General features: G+C 41.0%; 1 protein-coding gene across 1 annotated transcript in view; it reads right to left on the bottom strand.

The window, feature by feature from the left end:
* Positions 1-15,176, bottom strand: part of LOC141144794 (dynein axonemal heavy chain 5-like) — a 454,887-nt gene that overhangs the window by 321,699 nt on the left and 118,012 nt on the right. The window contains exons 33-34 of the mRNA XM_073630823.1: positions 13,623-13,734; positions 10,706-10,834 (exon numbers count right to left, since the gene is read on the bottom strand). Coding sequence (XP_073486924.1) covers positions 10,706-10,834; positions 13,623-13,734 — 241 coding nt within the window. The remainder of the gene's footprint in view (positions 1-10,705; positions 10,835-13,622; positions 13,735-15,176) is intronic.

Genomic DNA, 15,176 nt, shown 5'->3' with positions numbered 1-15,176 from the left:
AACACAACTAATTGATACAGAAGAGGAACAGCCACCTGCAGATTAGATTGCGCTTTTTTTTCCAAACCCACAACCCACACACACAAGTGGGTCCCTGTACTATAATGATTCAAGGTTTTACCTCTCTTGAATACAGTTTCCTCTGTCTTGTGACTCATTATATGAGCCACTGGCACCTCTTATAGTTTGTACTACTGAACAATGACAGCCCTTGTTAGAGCTGCAGTCATTCCCTTTCAGCAGTACTCCTGAGATAAAAGCAATGATAAAAAGCAGGAACAATTGTGAACTCTTCTCTGATCTAAGTGTGTGTTACATTTTACATTTTAAAAGTTGTATCATTCTAGCGAGCACTGGGCTTAGAGGTACATTGTCTAAAGCAGTACTGTACAAAGAGAAGGGTTTCTTGAACACATATGGACAGAGAAAAGGAAGGGCATTGGCAGGTAAGTAGATTATCTCCTCTGAAGCTGGCAATGGCAGCCCGTCCATAGGGGGTGCACGGGCCATGCCCCCACCCAGCAGTCACCAAAAAAATTTTTTAAAGGCCCCTAAAAAAAAAAAAAAAATAGAAAAAAATAAGCACTGGACACAGTGCACTACAGGAAGTGCCACGTCAATGCAATCACGAGATTGCAGATGAGGCGCTTCATTTGCAGGCTTTTGACCTGCTTTGCGGCGCGATCCAAAGCACCGAGCAGCTTCCACCCGTAGTATTACTACAGGCGAGAGCTTTGTTCTTCTAGTTAAGAGGTTGCTTCCGGTTTCCCTGTTCGACAGGGAAACCGGAAGTGACATCGGCAGCTCTGTGGAAAGCATGGCCGAGCGGAGCTGCCTGTAAGGTAAGTGAGGCTGTATTTGATGGGGCACAGTGAGGCTGCATTTGATGGGGCACAGTGAGGCTGCATATGATTGGGCACAGTGAGGCTGCATATGATGGGGCACAGTGAGGCTGCATATGATGGGGCACAGTGAGGCTGCATATGATGGGGCACAGTGAGGCTGCATATGATGGGGCACAGTGAGGCTGCATATGATGGGGCACAGTGAGGCTGCATATGATGGGGCACAGTGAGGCTGCATATGATGGGGCACAGTGAGGCTGCATATGATGGGGCACAGTGAGGCTGCATATGATGGGGCACAGTGAGGCTGCATATGATGGGACACAGTGAGGCTGCATATGATGGGACACAGTGAGGCTGCATATGATGGGACACAGTGAGGCTGCATATGATGGGACACAGTGAGGCTGCATTTGATGGGGCACAGTGAGGCTGCATTTGATGGGGCACAGTGAGGCTGCATTTGATGGGGTACAGTGAGGCTGCATTTGATGGGGCACAGTGAGGCTACATATGATGGGGCACAGTGAGGCTGCATATGATGGGCACAGTGGCTGCATTCAATTGGGCACAGTGGCTGCATAAGATGGGCACGGTGGCTGCATAAGATGGGCACAGTAGCTCTATTTGATGGGGCACAGTGGCAGCATTTTATATGGCACAGTGGCTGCATTTGATTAGCACAGTGGCTGCATTTGATGGGCACATTGGCTGCATTTGATGGGCACAGTGGCGGCAATTGATGGGCATAGTGGCTGCGTTTGATGGCACAGTGACTGTGTTTGATGGTACAGTGGCGGCAATTGATGGGCACAGTGACTGCGTTTGATGGCACAGTGGCTGCATTTGATGGCACAGTGGCTGCGTTTGATGGCACAGTGGTGGCAATTGATGGGAACAGTGGCTGCGTTTGATGGCACAGTAGCTGCATTTGATAGCACAGTGGCTGCGTTTGATGGCACAGTGGTGGCAAATAGGCACAGTGGCTGCGTTTGATGGCACAGTGGCAGCAATTGATGGGCACAGTGGCTGTGGCAGTGGCAGCTTGTATGTCATTTAGACATTGTACTGCTGCTTATGTGTCTTTTTCCCCCTCTGTGCATTATTGCATATGATTCTTTTTTTCCCATTTCCCCATTCAACCAGTGGGTTGAGCGAAAAAATAAAGAAGAGCTGATTTCCCCCATACACACAATTAATGTGTGTGGGGGGAATCCTTCCTGCTGACCCTTTGCATTCTGAGAGCATGGAGCCTTCCCCCTCCATCAGAATACAGTGATCAGTATTGCAGGCTATAGCCAGCAGCATCGATCATTCAGGAAAAAACCAGACAGGCTGGTTGTATACAAGTTGATTGATAGATTGACATGTGTACAACCAGCCAGTCCATACATGGATCAAAATTTTGTCCCTTATAGTCATTTTGTCGCAAAACTCTTGTTTGTGTGAGGGCCCAGTTAAATGTTTGCATTGGGATGTAAGCTGGCCATAAATGGGTACAATTTCAAAAAAATATTCTTAGGCCTCTTTCACACTGGGGCGGTTTGCAGGCGTTATTGCGCTAAAAATAGCGCCTGCAAACCGCCCCTAAACAGCCTCCGCTGTTTGTTCAGTGTGAAAGCCTGAGGGCTTTCACACTGAAGCGGTGCACTGGCAGGAGAAGAAAAAATCTCATGTCAGCCGCATCTTTGGAGCGGTGAAGGAGCGGTGTATTCACCGCTCCTAAAACGCTCCTGCCCATTGAAATCAATGGGACAGCGCGGCTATACCGCGGTAATACTGCGGCTATAGCCGCGCTATACGAGGGGTTTTAACCCTTTTTCGGCCGCCAGCGGGGGGTTAAAACCGCACCGCTATCGGCTGAATGCCGCGGTAAAACAGCGCTAAAAATAGCGCTGTTTTACCGCCGACACCCCCTACCGCCCCAGTGTGAAAGGGGCCTTAGGAAAAAGAATGTTCTAAGAAAGTGTCACGTCTACCTCAAACGCAGGTGGTCAGACACTATAGCTGGCTACTGTGTTCTTCACCTATAGCAGCCCCATTTCCCATAAGGCAAGCAGGCCTACCGGTACTCAGTTGTCCCCAGGTCTTATACACAATGCTATAGTGCCTGGCTACAATGCCAGGGCAGGCGTGAACTGAGCAAAGCAAACAGATACTTGCAGTTGGCAGATAGGCAGAGTGTTTCTTTGACAGTCTAGGTAAAAGGCAGGCTGAGTTCAGGGAATACACCAATATCCGGTCCAAGGTCATACACAGGGAAATCGAAACTAGCAAGGCAGACAGACAGGGGGGCTTGATCAGGAATTACACACGTATCACTCTCTATCACAAGCATGTGAGTGAGTGTTTGGCTGGCTTATAACAGGTTTGGTTTCCACCCAAAGACTGACCACATTAATCACCTTGAAGGTGGACAAAGACAAGGAGAATGCCATAGCAAAAACCCGGATGCTGGAATGAGGAGCAGGAGCGCTAGACGCTCCTGACAGAAAGTTCTAACATTTTTCTAATCATTAGTGGGTTAAATCGATGTTTGTTTTCAACCACAGTCATGAGAAAATTCGAAGGAGCAGCATGGATAAACTTTCTTGAATGAACAAATGAATTTTTTACAGTGTATGTCGCTTTTGTTCAGTAAAGTCCATTCATTCCAATATAAAATGTTAAAACCAAATGAAATCTTTCAAACGACTGAGATTGTTCTGCAAATTTTTGTAAACACTTTACTAAGAGTGCTTTCACACTGGGGTCCGTTAGCGGTAAAGCACTGCTAGTTTTAGCGGCGCTTTATCGCTGTTTAAGCAGCCCTTTTCGTCCGCTAGCGGGGCACTTTTGAACCCCCTCTAGCGGCTGAAGGAGTTAAAAGTGCCTGTGTTGCGGCGCTTCCAAAATGCTTTTCAGGCGCTTTGGAAGTGCTGCCCATTCATTCCAATGGCCAGGGGCGGTGTAGGAGCACTGTATACAGTGTTAAACCACTCAAGCTTTCACACTGGGGAGGCTTGAGAAGCAGTTTTCAGGCACTTTACAGGCCCTATTTTTAGCGCTAAAACACCTGAAAACTGCCTCAGTGTGACGTCATCCAGGAAGTGAATTCAGAATTGCATAAATGTTGTGTCACAGGATATATACATTAATCGAGTGGTATAGAGAAGAAACTGTCCACCCCTGAATTCGAAGGTGATGGTCCTGCACAGTTGTTCTTTATTATGCTTTGGAATTGACGGTGGAAGTGGATTATCCCCCCAAATCGCTTAAGGAGATTGTTGCGGAGAGCAGGGTGGAAATCACATCTTATCAGGTGTTTATACACCCCCGCCTGTTTAGACCCATTAGGTTAATGCCAACTGGGTCCACATGTTCCAGTAAGCCTCCTCATGTTTTTGTGGTGGTGGTGGAACCCTTTACAGTGGTGCCCCTAATTTTGGCTTTGGGACTCATCAACCATTCTTGGATCATCATCCTGACCATTTGCTTCACCACACTTGTTTGGACTTTTTTCACAACCCTCTATTTTTCTATTGAACTGCACATTTTCCGATGGGGCATACACACAGTTGGAATATACGATGAAAAGCTCCCATCGGACTTTTTCTGTTGGAAATTCTGACCCTGTGTCCGATGGGAGCTTTTTGTCGTATATTCCAACTGTGTGTATGCCCCATCGGACTTTTTACGTCCAAAATTCAGCCGTACCTAGATAGAGAACATGTTCTATATTTTTCCGACGGAACAAATTCCTATCAGGAAAACCATTCGTCTGTATGCTGTTCTGACATACCAAAAATGACACATGCTCTGAAGCAAGTACGAGACGTCCTACTTGTTGTCCCGTCGTACGTGTTGTACGTCACCGCGTTCTTGACGATCAGAATTTGGTGTGACCATGTGTATGCAAGACAGCTTGAGCGGAATTCCGTCGGTATTTTGGTAAATAACTAGAAGAAGGTTTATGGCCTGGTAAGGCCCCCTATTTCCATCATTAGGGACTTTAGATGAAACCATGGCCTGGTCATGTGTTTCCATCCCTGTAATAATCAAAGTGGGGAGAGCAACGAGGGTGGGACTTTAAATGAAGTGCGTGAATGCAATGAGATAAAATTTGGTGAAAAATTGGGAAAATTGAATTGTTTCATAGAAAATATAACATGCATATAATAATAATATCAGTTACAAGTAAAAGGAGATACTAGCAATTAACATGATAACAACAAAAATACATGATAATATGAACACAACAGTATTCCACAGTACACCAAATTGCAATTTGGTGTACTGTGGAATACTGATATTATTATTATATGCATGTTATACTTTTTATGAACCAATTAAATTTTCCCAATTGTTCACCAAATTTGATCTCATTGCATTCAAGCACTTAATTTAAAGTCCAACCCTCGTTGCTCTCCCCACATGTATTTTTGGGATATTTACTACTGGAATTCCAGTTGTACCCTTTAGATAGGGTCTCTGTATATTTATCTTTATTTACTTGATTAGCGCTGCACTTATTTTTTATTGATTTTAAACACAAATTTGTCATTTGTGGTGCTGGCTGCTTTTTATCTATATTGGCATATCAGTGTGAGTATTTTTCTTCATATTTGTATTCAATCTTGTAAAACTTTTATCCCAAAAGAAAGAAAAAAAACATTACTGCAAATGCTTCAAAGGTGTTAGAGTTTGGCTTTAATTTGTTAGTCAACCCCATCTAAATCTACCAGTGCATCCCACACTACTCTCTTCCCTGACTAACAATGCTGCTGTCCAAAGATGTCTCAGTTGCTCCTCCATCCAGAATGTAGACATCCTAATACAGGAAGTGTGTTACTGGCCTGATTACCAGGTGAAAGAAAAGGAAAAAAGGCCTAAAAAATAAAACTAATGCAGCCACCACATTTTTTTGTTGTTGTTGATCTTGAATACTGCTTTAAACAATATGTTTTGTAATGAAAAAAAAGCAAGATGAAGAAATAAACAAATGCAAAATTGAACATATTTTATTAGGTATAGCTTGCAATACTGTCAAACGTAAGCTTTTGCTGATTTTTTTTTTTTTTGTGATTGGTGGACAAGCATTTACAGGCAGTCCCCGAGTTACGAACATCCGAGTTGCGAACGACACCTACTTACGAACGGAGGCGGCGTGACTTCACTGCCAGCAGCTTGCGCTCCATGCTGGTCCCGGAAATCGCCGAGTAGCCATCTTGCAGAATGGGACACATCCCACACTGCAATACTACATGTACTGTACGCCCCACATACAGGACTGCATGCCCAAATGTGCCCGAAACACCCCACATTGCACAGCCAGAAGCGCCTGGTTGGAGTTACACTTAAAAAGGTACTGTTCCGACTTACAGTGCCTTTCAAAAGTATTCACCCCCTTGGCTTTTGAATCATATGTGATGGATCAGAACACAATAGTCTAAGTTGGTGAAGTTAATTTAGAAATATATATACCTAAAACTATTTTTCAGAAATAAAAAACTGATAATTGGCATGTGCGTGTGTATCTACCCCCTTTGTTATGAGGCCCATAAAAAGCTCTGGTGCAACCAATTACCTTCAGAAGTTACATAATTAATGAAATGATGGCCACCTGTATGCAATCTAAGTGTCACATGATCTGTTATTACATATACACACCTTTTTGAAAGGCCCCTGCAACACCTAAACAAGAGGCACCACTAACCAAACACTGCCAAGAAGACCAAAGAACTCTCCAAACAATTAAGGGACAATGTTGTTGAGAAGTACAAGTCAGGGTTAGGTTATAAAAAAATATCCAAATCTTTGATGATCCCTAGGAGCACCATCAAATCTATCATAACCAAATGGAAAGAACATGGCACAACAGCAAACCGGCCAAGAGACGGCCGCACACCATAACTCATCGACCGGGCAAAGAGGGCATTAATCAGAGAGGCAGCACAGAGACCTAAGGTAACCCTGGAGGAGCTGCAGAGTTCCACAGCAGAGACTGGAGTATCTGTACATAGGACGACAATAAGCTGTACGCTCCATAGAGTTGGGCTTTATGACAGAGTGGCCAGAAGAAAGCCAATACTTTCAACAAAAAACAAAATGACACGTTTTGATTTTGCCAAAAGGCATGTGGAAGACTCCCAAAATGTATGGAGGAAGGTGCTCTGGTCTGATGAGACTAAAATTTAACTTTTTGGCCATCAAAGAAAACGCTATGTCTGGCGCAAACCTAACACATCACATCACCCAAAGAACACCATCCCCACAGTGAACATGGTGGTGGCAACATCATGCTGTGAGATGTTTTTCAGCAGTCGGAACTGGGAAACTGGTCAGAGTTGAGGGAAAGGTGGATGGTCCTAAATACAGGGATATTCTTGAGCAAAACCTGTACCACTCTGCGTGTGATTTGAGGCTAAGATGGATGGTTCACCTTCCAGCAGGACAATGACCCCAAACACACTGCTAAACACTTGAGTGGTTTAAGGGGAAACATGTAAATGTGTTGGAATGGCCTGGTCAAAGCCCAGACCTCAATCCAATAGAAAATCTGTGGTCAGACTTAAAGATTGCTGTTCACAAGTGCAAACCATCCAGCTTGAAGGAGCTGGAGCAGTTTTGCAAGGAGGGACGGGCAAAAATCCCAGTGGTAAGGTGTGGCAAGCTCATAGAGACTTATCCAAAGCGACTTGGAGCTGTGATAGCCGCAAAAGGTGGCTCTACAAAGTATTGACTTTAGGGGGGTGAGTAGTTGACTTTTTCTGTTATTTTGTCCCATTTGTTATTTGCTTCACAATAAAAAAAAAAAATCTTCAAAGTTGTGGGCATGTTCTGTAAATTAAATGATGCAACTCCTCAAACAATCCATGTTAATTCCAGGTTGTGAGGCAACAAAACCAAAAAAAATGCCAAGGGGGTGAATACTTTTGCAAGGCACTGTACGAACAAATTTGACTTAAGAACAAACCTACAGTCCCTAGCTTGTTCGTAACTCGGGGATTGCCTGTATTATGTAATGCATTTATTATGCACATTCTGCCCAATCATGAATAATTATTTTGAGGATTATAACTAACAGAAATACTTTCCTTTTAGAAGAATTATAATGTCACATAAAAGAGTTTGTTCTGCATATAGGAATTCCTTTAAAAAATTATAGACAAGCTGACGTGTCCCTTGTGTTGTGATTTTCACAACATAAGAGGCAATCATCTGTTTCAATGTGCTGGTGCAGTATTTTGAAACTTGGCAATAGGTATAGTCATCAGTTACTTTTTTCATCCAAAAGAGGTATTTTTAGTATTGAAATGGGCATACAGAAACATCAATGCTGACAAAGACATGCACATACAGTACAGTGCCTTGAAAAAGTATTTATACCCCTTGAAATTTTCCACATTTTGTCATGTTACAACCAAAAATGTAAATGTATTTTATTGGGATTTTGTGATAGACCAACACAAAGTGGCACATAATTGTGAAGTGGAAGGAAAATGATGAACGGTTTTCCAAATTTGTTAAAAATAAACATCTGAAAAGTGTGGCGTGCATTTGTATTCAGCCCCCTGAGTCAATACTTTGTAGAATCACCTTTCACTGCAACTACAGCTGCAAGTCTTTTTGGATATGTCTCTACCAGCTTTGCACATCTAGAGAGTGACATTTTTCCACATTCTTCTTTGCAAAATAGAACAAGCATCTCTCAGATTGGATTGAAAGTGTCTGTGAACAGCAATTTTTAAGTCTTGCCACAGATTTTCAATTGGATTTAGGTCTGGACTTTGACTGGGCCATTCTAAGACATGAATATGCTTTGATCTAAACCATTCCATTGTAGCTCTGGCTGTATGTTTAGGGTCATTGTCCTACTGGAAGGTCAACCTCCGCCCCAGTCTCAAGTCTTTTGCAGACTCTAACAGGTTTTCTTCTAAGATTACAATGCATTTGGCTCCATTCATTTTCCCATCAACTCTGATCAGCTTTCCTTTCCCTGCTGAAGAAAAGCATCCCCACAATATAATGCTGCCACCACCATGTTTCATGGTGGAGATGGTGTGTTCAGGGTGAGTTGCAGTGTTAGTTTTCCGCCACACATAGAGTTTTGCTTTTAGGCTAAAACGTTAAATTTTGGTCTCATCTTACTAGAGCACCTTCTTCTACACATTTGCTGTATCCCCCACATGACATCTCGCAACCTGCAAATGGGACTTTTTATGGCTTTCTTTCAACAATGGCTTTCTTCTTGCCACTCTTCCATAAAGACCAGATTTGTGGAGTGTACATCTAATAGTTGTCCTGTGGACAGATTCTCCCACCTGAGCTGTGGATCTCTGCAGCTCCTCCAAAGTTACCATGGGCCTCTTGGCTGCTTCTCTGATTAATGCTCTCCTTGCCTGGACTGTCAGTTTAGGTGGACGGCCATGTCTTGGTAGGTTTGCAGTTGTACCATAGGCTACATTTTCGGACGATGGATTGAACAGTGCTCCCTGAGATGTTCAAAGCTTGGAAAAAATTTTTTATAACCTAACCCTGCTTTAAACTTCTCCACAACCTTATTCCTGACCTGGCTGGTGTATTCCTTGGGCTTCATAATGCTGTTTGTTCACTAGGGTTCTCTAACAAACCTCTGGGGGCTTCACAGAACAGATGTATTTATACTGAGATTAAATTTACTCACAAGTGGACTCTAGTTACTAATTAAGTAACTTCTTAAGGCAATTGGTTCCACTAAATTTTAGTAAGCGGTATCAGAGTAAAGAGGGCTGAATACAAATGCACGCCACACTTTTCACATATTTATTTGTAAAAAATGTTGAAAACCATTTATCATTTTCCTTCCACTTCACAATTATGTGCCACTTTGTGTTGGTCTGTCACATTTTTGTTGTAACATGACAAAATGCGGAAAATTTCAAGGGGTATGAATACTTTTTCAAGGCACTGTATATTGTAAATATTTAGTCAAAGGAATAGATAAGGGAAGGTCTCTTTAATATAGCATACAGACAAAGAATCCATTATATACACAATTGGTATGTCATGAAATTGTTGAAGGCAAATTAAAAGAGAGACCTAATCAAAGACTCTACCCAGGAATAAATTAAATAAAAAAAGGCAAAGCACATACAAATAGAATATGTTGTATATTTGATTGAAAAGCTCTGTGCCATCTCAAATATAGGGATATTTGGAACTTTGTAATACTGATAGACATAACAGGTGTCAATTTAATATATGGCACTATATCAGACCTAATCCCATAAGAACTGCTGCTCATAATCAAGTCTAATGGACAGTAAATCCAAGATTCTGTTTATTATATGTCTCCAATTTTCTCAATTTTTGGGGAGCAACCACTGTGGTCATAGATCAGTTTTTAAATGAGAACATTTTATTAATCTCTGCTTTACATTGTTGTAAGGCAAGCTCCCCAGCTTGGATCCACACCATAGCTATCAGCTTCTTGGCAGTAAACATTACCTCATGCAAAAAGGTGCGCAGATAAATGTTTATTCGTCCTTTGTTTTGAAAGTTTACTTGAGCCTACCTTTACTATTGCTTTTATGCACAGACACACTACAAATGCAGATTTGCGCACTGATGGAGTCTTAATATACACAGTATACACATGGGGGAGCTTTATTTACAGTGAAGGATGACTTTCTAAATACTGCTGGTGTACAATGAACAGGCGGCAAAGTCCCTACAAGTAGAGGTCCCTTAAAATCTGACTAAGCCATGGTCTATAGGGTTAAAAATCCAGAATCACTTAAATAATTAAAATAAAGTTGTTTTCTGTAATGTCCTTTTTTTAAATAGAAAATTATAATCTAATGTAAGTCACGATTTATACCGGTCTTACAATACTTTACCTCAATGTCTTCTTTATTTTTCAGAAGTGAGGCTTCCATTATGTTCCTCAAGGAAAAACTTTCCGACTCCACATCAAAACTGTGACCAGTAAGTTGTGAAATTCTATCCCAGTGTCGCTTCATCATTGCCTGGTGTGCAAGAAAAATAGCAGTATAAGACAAAATGGAGGTATGAGGCAGCAATCAAAAATGTATTCAAGAAAATGCAATTTAGCTTTAGAATCAATGAAACACAGCTGGTGAAATATGCCCACATTAGTCCTGGCAACCTAGGGTATAATTTAATTTAAGAAGAAAAATATAAGATGAAATGAAACAAGGTATGTTTCTAATTTCCAAAAAGTGTAATTTTTAATAGTAATACTTTCCAAGAATTGTTTAGTCATAAGACATATAACTATTTAAAACTTGTTTAAGAATCTTTTGCAGAAGGCTGGAAGCTTTATGAATTAGGTCTTGCAAAAAAATGGATGTGCATAAAAATGCTATTATTGGGAAATCTAGGGACACCTTAAATATATCTGCATACACATAAAACAAAAGAAAAATCCTTTACTACGGTTATATAATCAAGAATTAACTTACTATTTAATGTGTTTTGGTAAATACTGTTGTAAATACTGGAATTTGACTATGCTATTGCCCTGTTATTCCTGCACAGAAGCACTCACTGGTGCAGGGAGAGCCAGCAATATCAGTGCTGTCAGGAATATAATCAATGGGGGAAAGTGGATGTGAGGGGAGAAGAGGTGGTTTTAGGTCAATGTTATTCAAATGTTTTTACTTTTACAAAATTGTTGTTTTATATATATGTATATATTTCTTTTAAGTATATAGAATACTTTATACAGCATATAGAATTTTAATTTTACAAATAATTATTTCATACATGGCAAAGGATTCACTGAGCGCTATATGTTAGCTAAAGAGACTGCATATCGGAAGTATCTTGCCTTGTGACAGGATATGCCTGACTGAAAAATCAGAATGAGTTGTCAGATAAGGTAAGACTTAACTTGAGCTATGGAGCTATGAAGGTCTATTGTTGGTATTTAATCATCACTGTTTTTTTTTTTTTTTTTTTTTTTTTTTTGCTTAATAAACTAAAAAATACAAAAATTAAAAAAAAAAATAGTTTTTCTTTGTTTCTGTTTACAAATAAATAATCTTTCTTCATAAATTTAGGACAAAATGTATTCTGCTACATTGGTAAAAATTACCCAAATCAGTGTTTATTATTTAGTCTGTAGGAAAGTTATAGAGTCTATAAATTATGGTATAGTGATACTGTCATTTATACTGGATACTGGATTTTTTTTTAAATCTGGAAATTGATCATTTCTAATGTACTGACTGCCTATCTCATTTCTTAAGGCCTGAAAACACCAGGACAATACAAACAAATGTACTCCAAATGACCCCTTTTTTGGAAAGTAGACAGTCCAAGGTACTTAGTAAGAGGCATGGTGAGTTTTTTTGAAGTTGTCATTTTTTGTTACAAATTTTTGAAATATGAAGAAATGAGGGAAAAAAAAAAACATTTTCACAATTTTTTTTTACATACTCTCACCAGTTAAGTACAGCATAATATAACTGGTGTGGTAGTGGTCAGGGACACTAACTGGTGACAGTATGTAAAAAAATCTATAAACAATAAAAAACGTATATTTTTTTTTAGTTTTTTACATTTTTAATTTTTTTTTATTACTTTTTTTCTTTTTTTGTACCACTCTGGGAATGTGATCAGGATTTCTTTTTTTACACATTATGATTGCTAATAGCAGTTAATTTCACTGGTATAAGCAACCATGTTTACGGAATGAAAAGAAGCCATCCATTGTTTACAATGGATGGCTGCTGTGATTGGTCACAGCGGTCACATGGTACTGGCTGGCAGCCCGGTACAGTAATCTGTAATCGGCTGTGTCTGGTGGACACAACTGGTGACAGATCGCACTGCAGCACAGCCCGTGGGGCACGTGCAAGGCGCATTCAGGTAGGACTTCATATGACGTTCACCCAGAACGAAGAAGGTCTCATTCAGCCATCATTTGACAATAGACTGGGTAGGAAGTGGCTAAAAGAAGAACAAGAAATAAAATGTTACCAATAATTCATATGCACAATGGTGTTAAACTGTGCACATGGAGGGTGCCTGCAGTTGTAATTTTGGCCATTTATGCAGGAAATATAAAGGAGATCTCTAGATCAGCTCCAGCTATCAAATCTAATAGTACCTATGCATAGAGGCTGTTTAAAGCTCTATAATGCTCCTTTTCCCATGTTACATCTCTCTGGCAATCCCGAAACAGCAGCTTTGAAAGTCAGGGTAAAAACTCTTATTTTCACTTTTGGTTATCAGTATTCCTTTCCAGAGATATGAATGACAGAACAAACAACTCCAAACAGTGTAATAATTAGAACGACTGGTTTCCCAGTACAATAATCTGCACATCATTGGCTAATTAATGAATAATCTTCTGTATTGCATAACTTCTGTCAAACAGCTAAATACATAGTTAAAATACATACTATATATGAATACATATAACACGAAATAAATTGACCAGCACTGCACAGTTCATCTACTTGAATACAATGAATGGTCCTCTTACATTAAATATTCCAGATGCTGGAGAGGTGCACCTCTTCTCAAGACTCCAGACCTGCCACATATATTTTAAAAGAGCCCACACTGCTGGACCTTTAATGTACTTTATATTTTTAAAAAAGCAGCAGCAGGAGCAGGAACCCACCAAGGTGGGCAAGTACACCTAAAAGACAATGATTTAGGTAGCGAGATCTCACCATTGGAGTCCAAGAAATTAAAGAATGCACCAGACTCTGTCTACAACAGAATATTTGGAAGACTGAACCTATGAAATGTAAGCATTTAATGCAAAAATAATAGTCTTACTTTATTTGACATCATTTCAAGCAGAGGACAACTCTCACTGAAATCGTCAATCTCCGTCTTCAAGTCATTGAATGCTTGCCACTCCTTTAGTGCTTTGGGCAGCTTGCGAATTCTAAAGGCAAAGTAGTGAGGTAACATGACTTATGTAAGCATTATTTTAGACATGTAAGCACAACAGATTAGCAATAGTGCATAAAAAAATTGTACTTGGGAAACTTCAGGGGAGCGCAATATTGCTTCATTGAAATAATTAACACACAAGATTATTCCAATACTCTTTATGCACTAGTAATTACAAAATATGTCTTCCTAAAAGGCAAGATAGAAATATAAGAAAAACAGCAAATCAACTCAATTTAACAGTTATAAAAATGTGCCCTAAATTCAGGGCATTATTTGAAGGGAACGCAGCCATACACAATAACGGCACCTCCAGCTCTAAATGTATTGGCAATGGGTGCCATGCAAGTTGTCACCCTAAAATGTCTCCTAGCACCCCCAAACAGCAGCTGCCATAGAGACATACCAACACCTGAGTTATAGTTCCAGGCCAGCTCAGTTAGTTCCCATTGGAGTGATATGCCCTTTGCCTGCAAAGGAGGAAACCACAGTCCTGTTCTGACTCCTCTTTACTGCCTGTGTCCCTCTCTGTAGCTCACTGCAGTAAAAAGTATTTTTACAACTTAATCTCTACCCCTACTCACACTGACTGATGAATTGGAAGTGTGTTGTTGAAGGGCGGTGTGTGTCTATTGCTGCTGGCTACTGAAGGGTCTATTGATTATAGATGTTGGGGGTTCTATTGCTGCTGGGGGAGGGTGTAGTATTGCTGGAAGGGAGGTCTATTGCTGCTGGGGTGGATCTATTTTTGCTGGGGGTGGGAATCTTTTGTTTTGAATCTTTTGCTGCTGGGGAGTCTATTGTTGCTGGGGAGGACCTATGGTTGCTGGGGGGTCTATGGTTGCTGGGGGGTCTATTGTTGCTGGGGGGTCTATTGTTGCTGGGGAGGACCTATGGTTGCTGGGGGGTCTATGGTTGCTGGGGGGTCTATTGTTGCTGGGGGGGTCTATTGTTGCTGGGGAGGACCTATGGTTGCTGGGGGGTCTATTGTTGCGGGTTGCAGGGGATCTATGTTCTACCTCTCTTGTTATCGTTAACAAATTTCAACAGATTTACTTAGTACCACAAAATACTTAACTGACACCTCTTCTGACTAACCTGTGTAAGAAAGATATGTATATCTACCTATTTTCAGGCTGCTCTGCTCTGGTCAAGTGATCTCCCCTGTGGCAGCCAGCACCAGCTGCAGTGGAGAGAAGAGAGCACTTGAATGTCTGGAATTACTGGGAGCTGTGACATCATCCATAGGTTCCCATGTCTCATCTGTTGTCAGTGCTCCCTCTTCTCCCCTGTAGCACCACTGGCTGACAAAGGGAAGGCAGGTCACATGACCAGACCAGAGCAGCCTGTAGATAGGCAAGTATACAGATCTTTTTTTACACTGGTTAGTCAGAATAGGTGTTAGGCTGGGTTCACACCGGTGTAATTCGGTTT

Source organism: Aquarana catesbeiana, linkage group LG05, assembly GCF_042186555.1.
Source record: "Aquarana catesbeiana isolate 2022-GZ linkage group LG05, ASM4218655v1, whole genome shotgun sequence".
NCBI lineage: Eukaryota > Metazoa > Chordata > Amphibia > Anura > Ranidae > Aquarana > Aquarana catesbeiana.
This window is presented reverse-complemented; position numbering and strand designations above follow the sequence as displayed.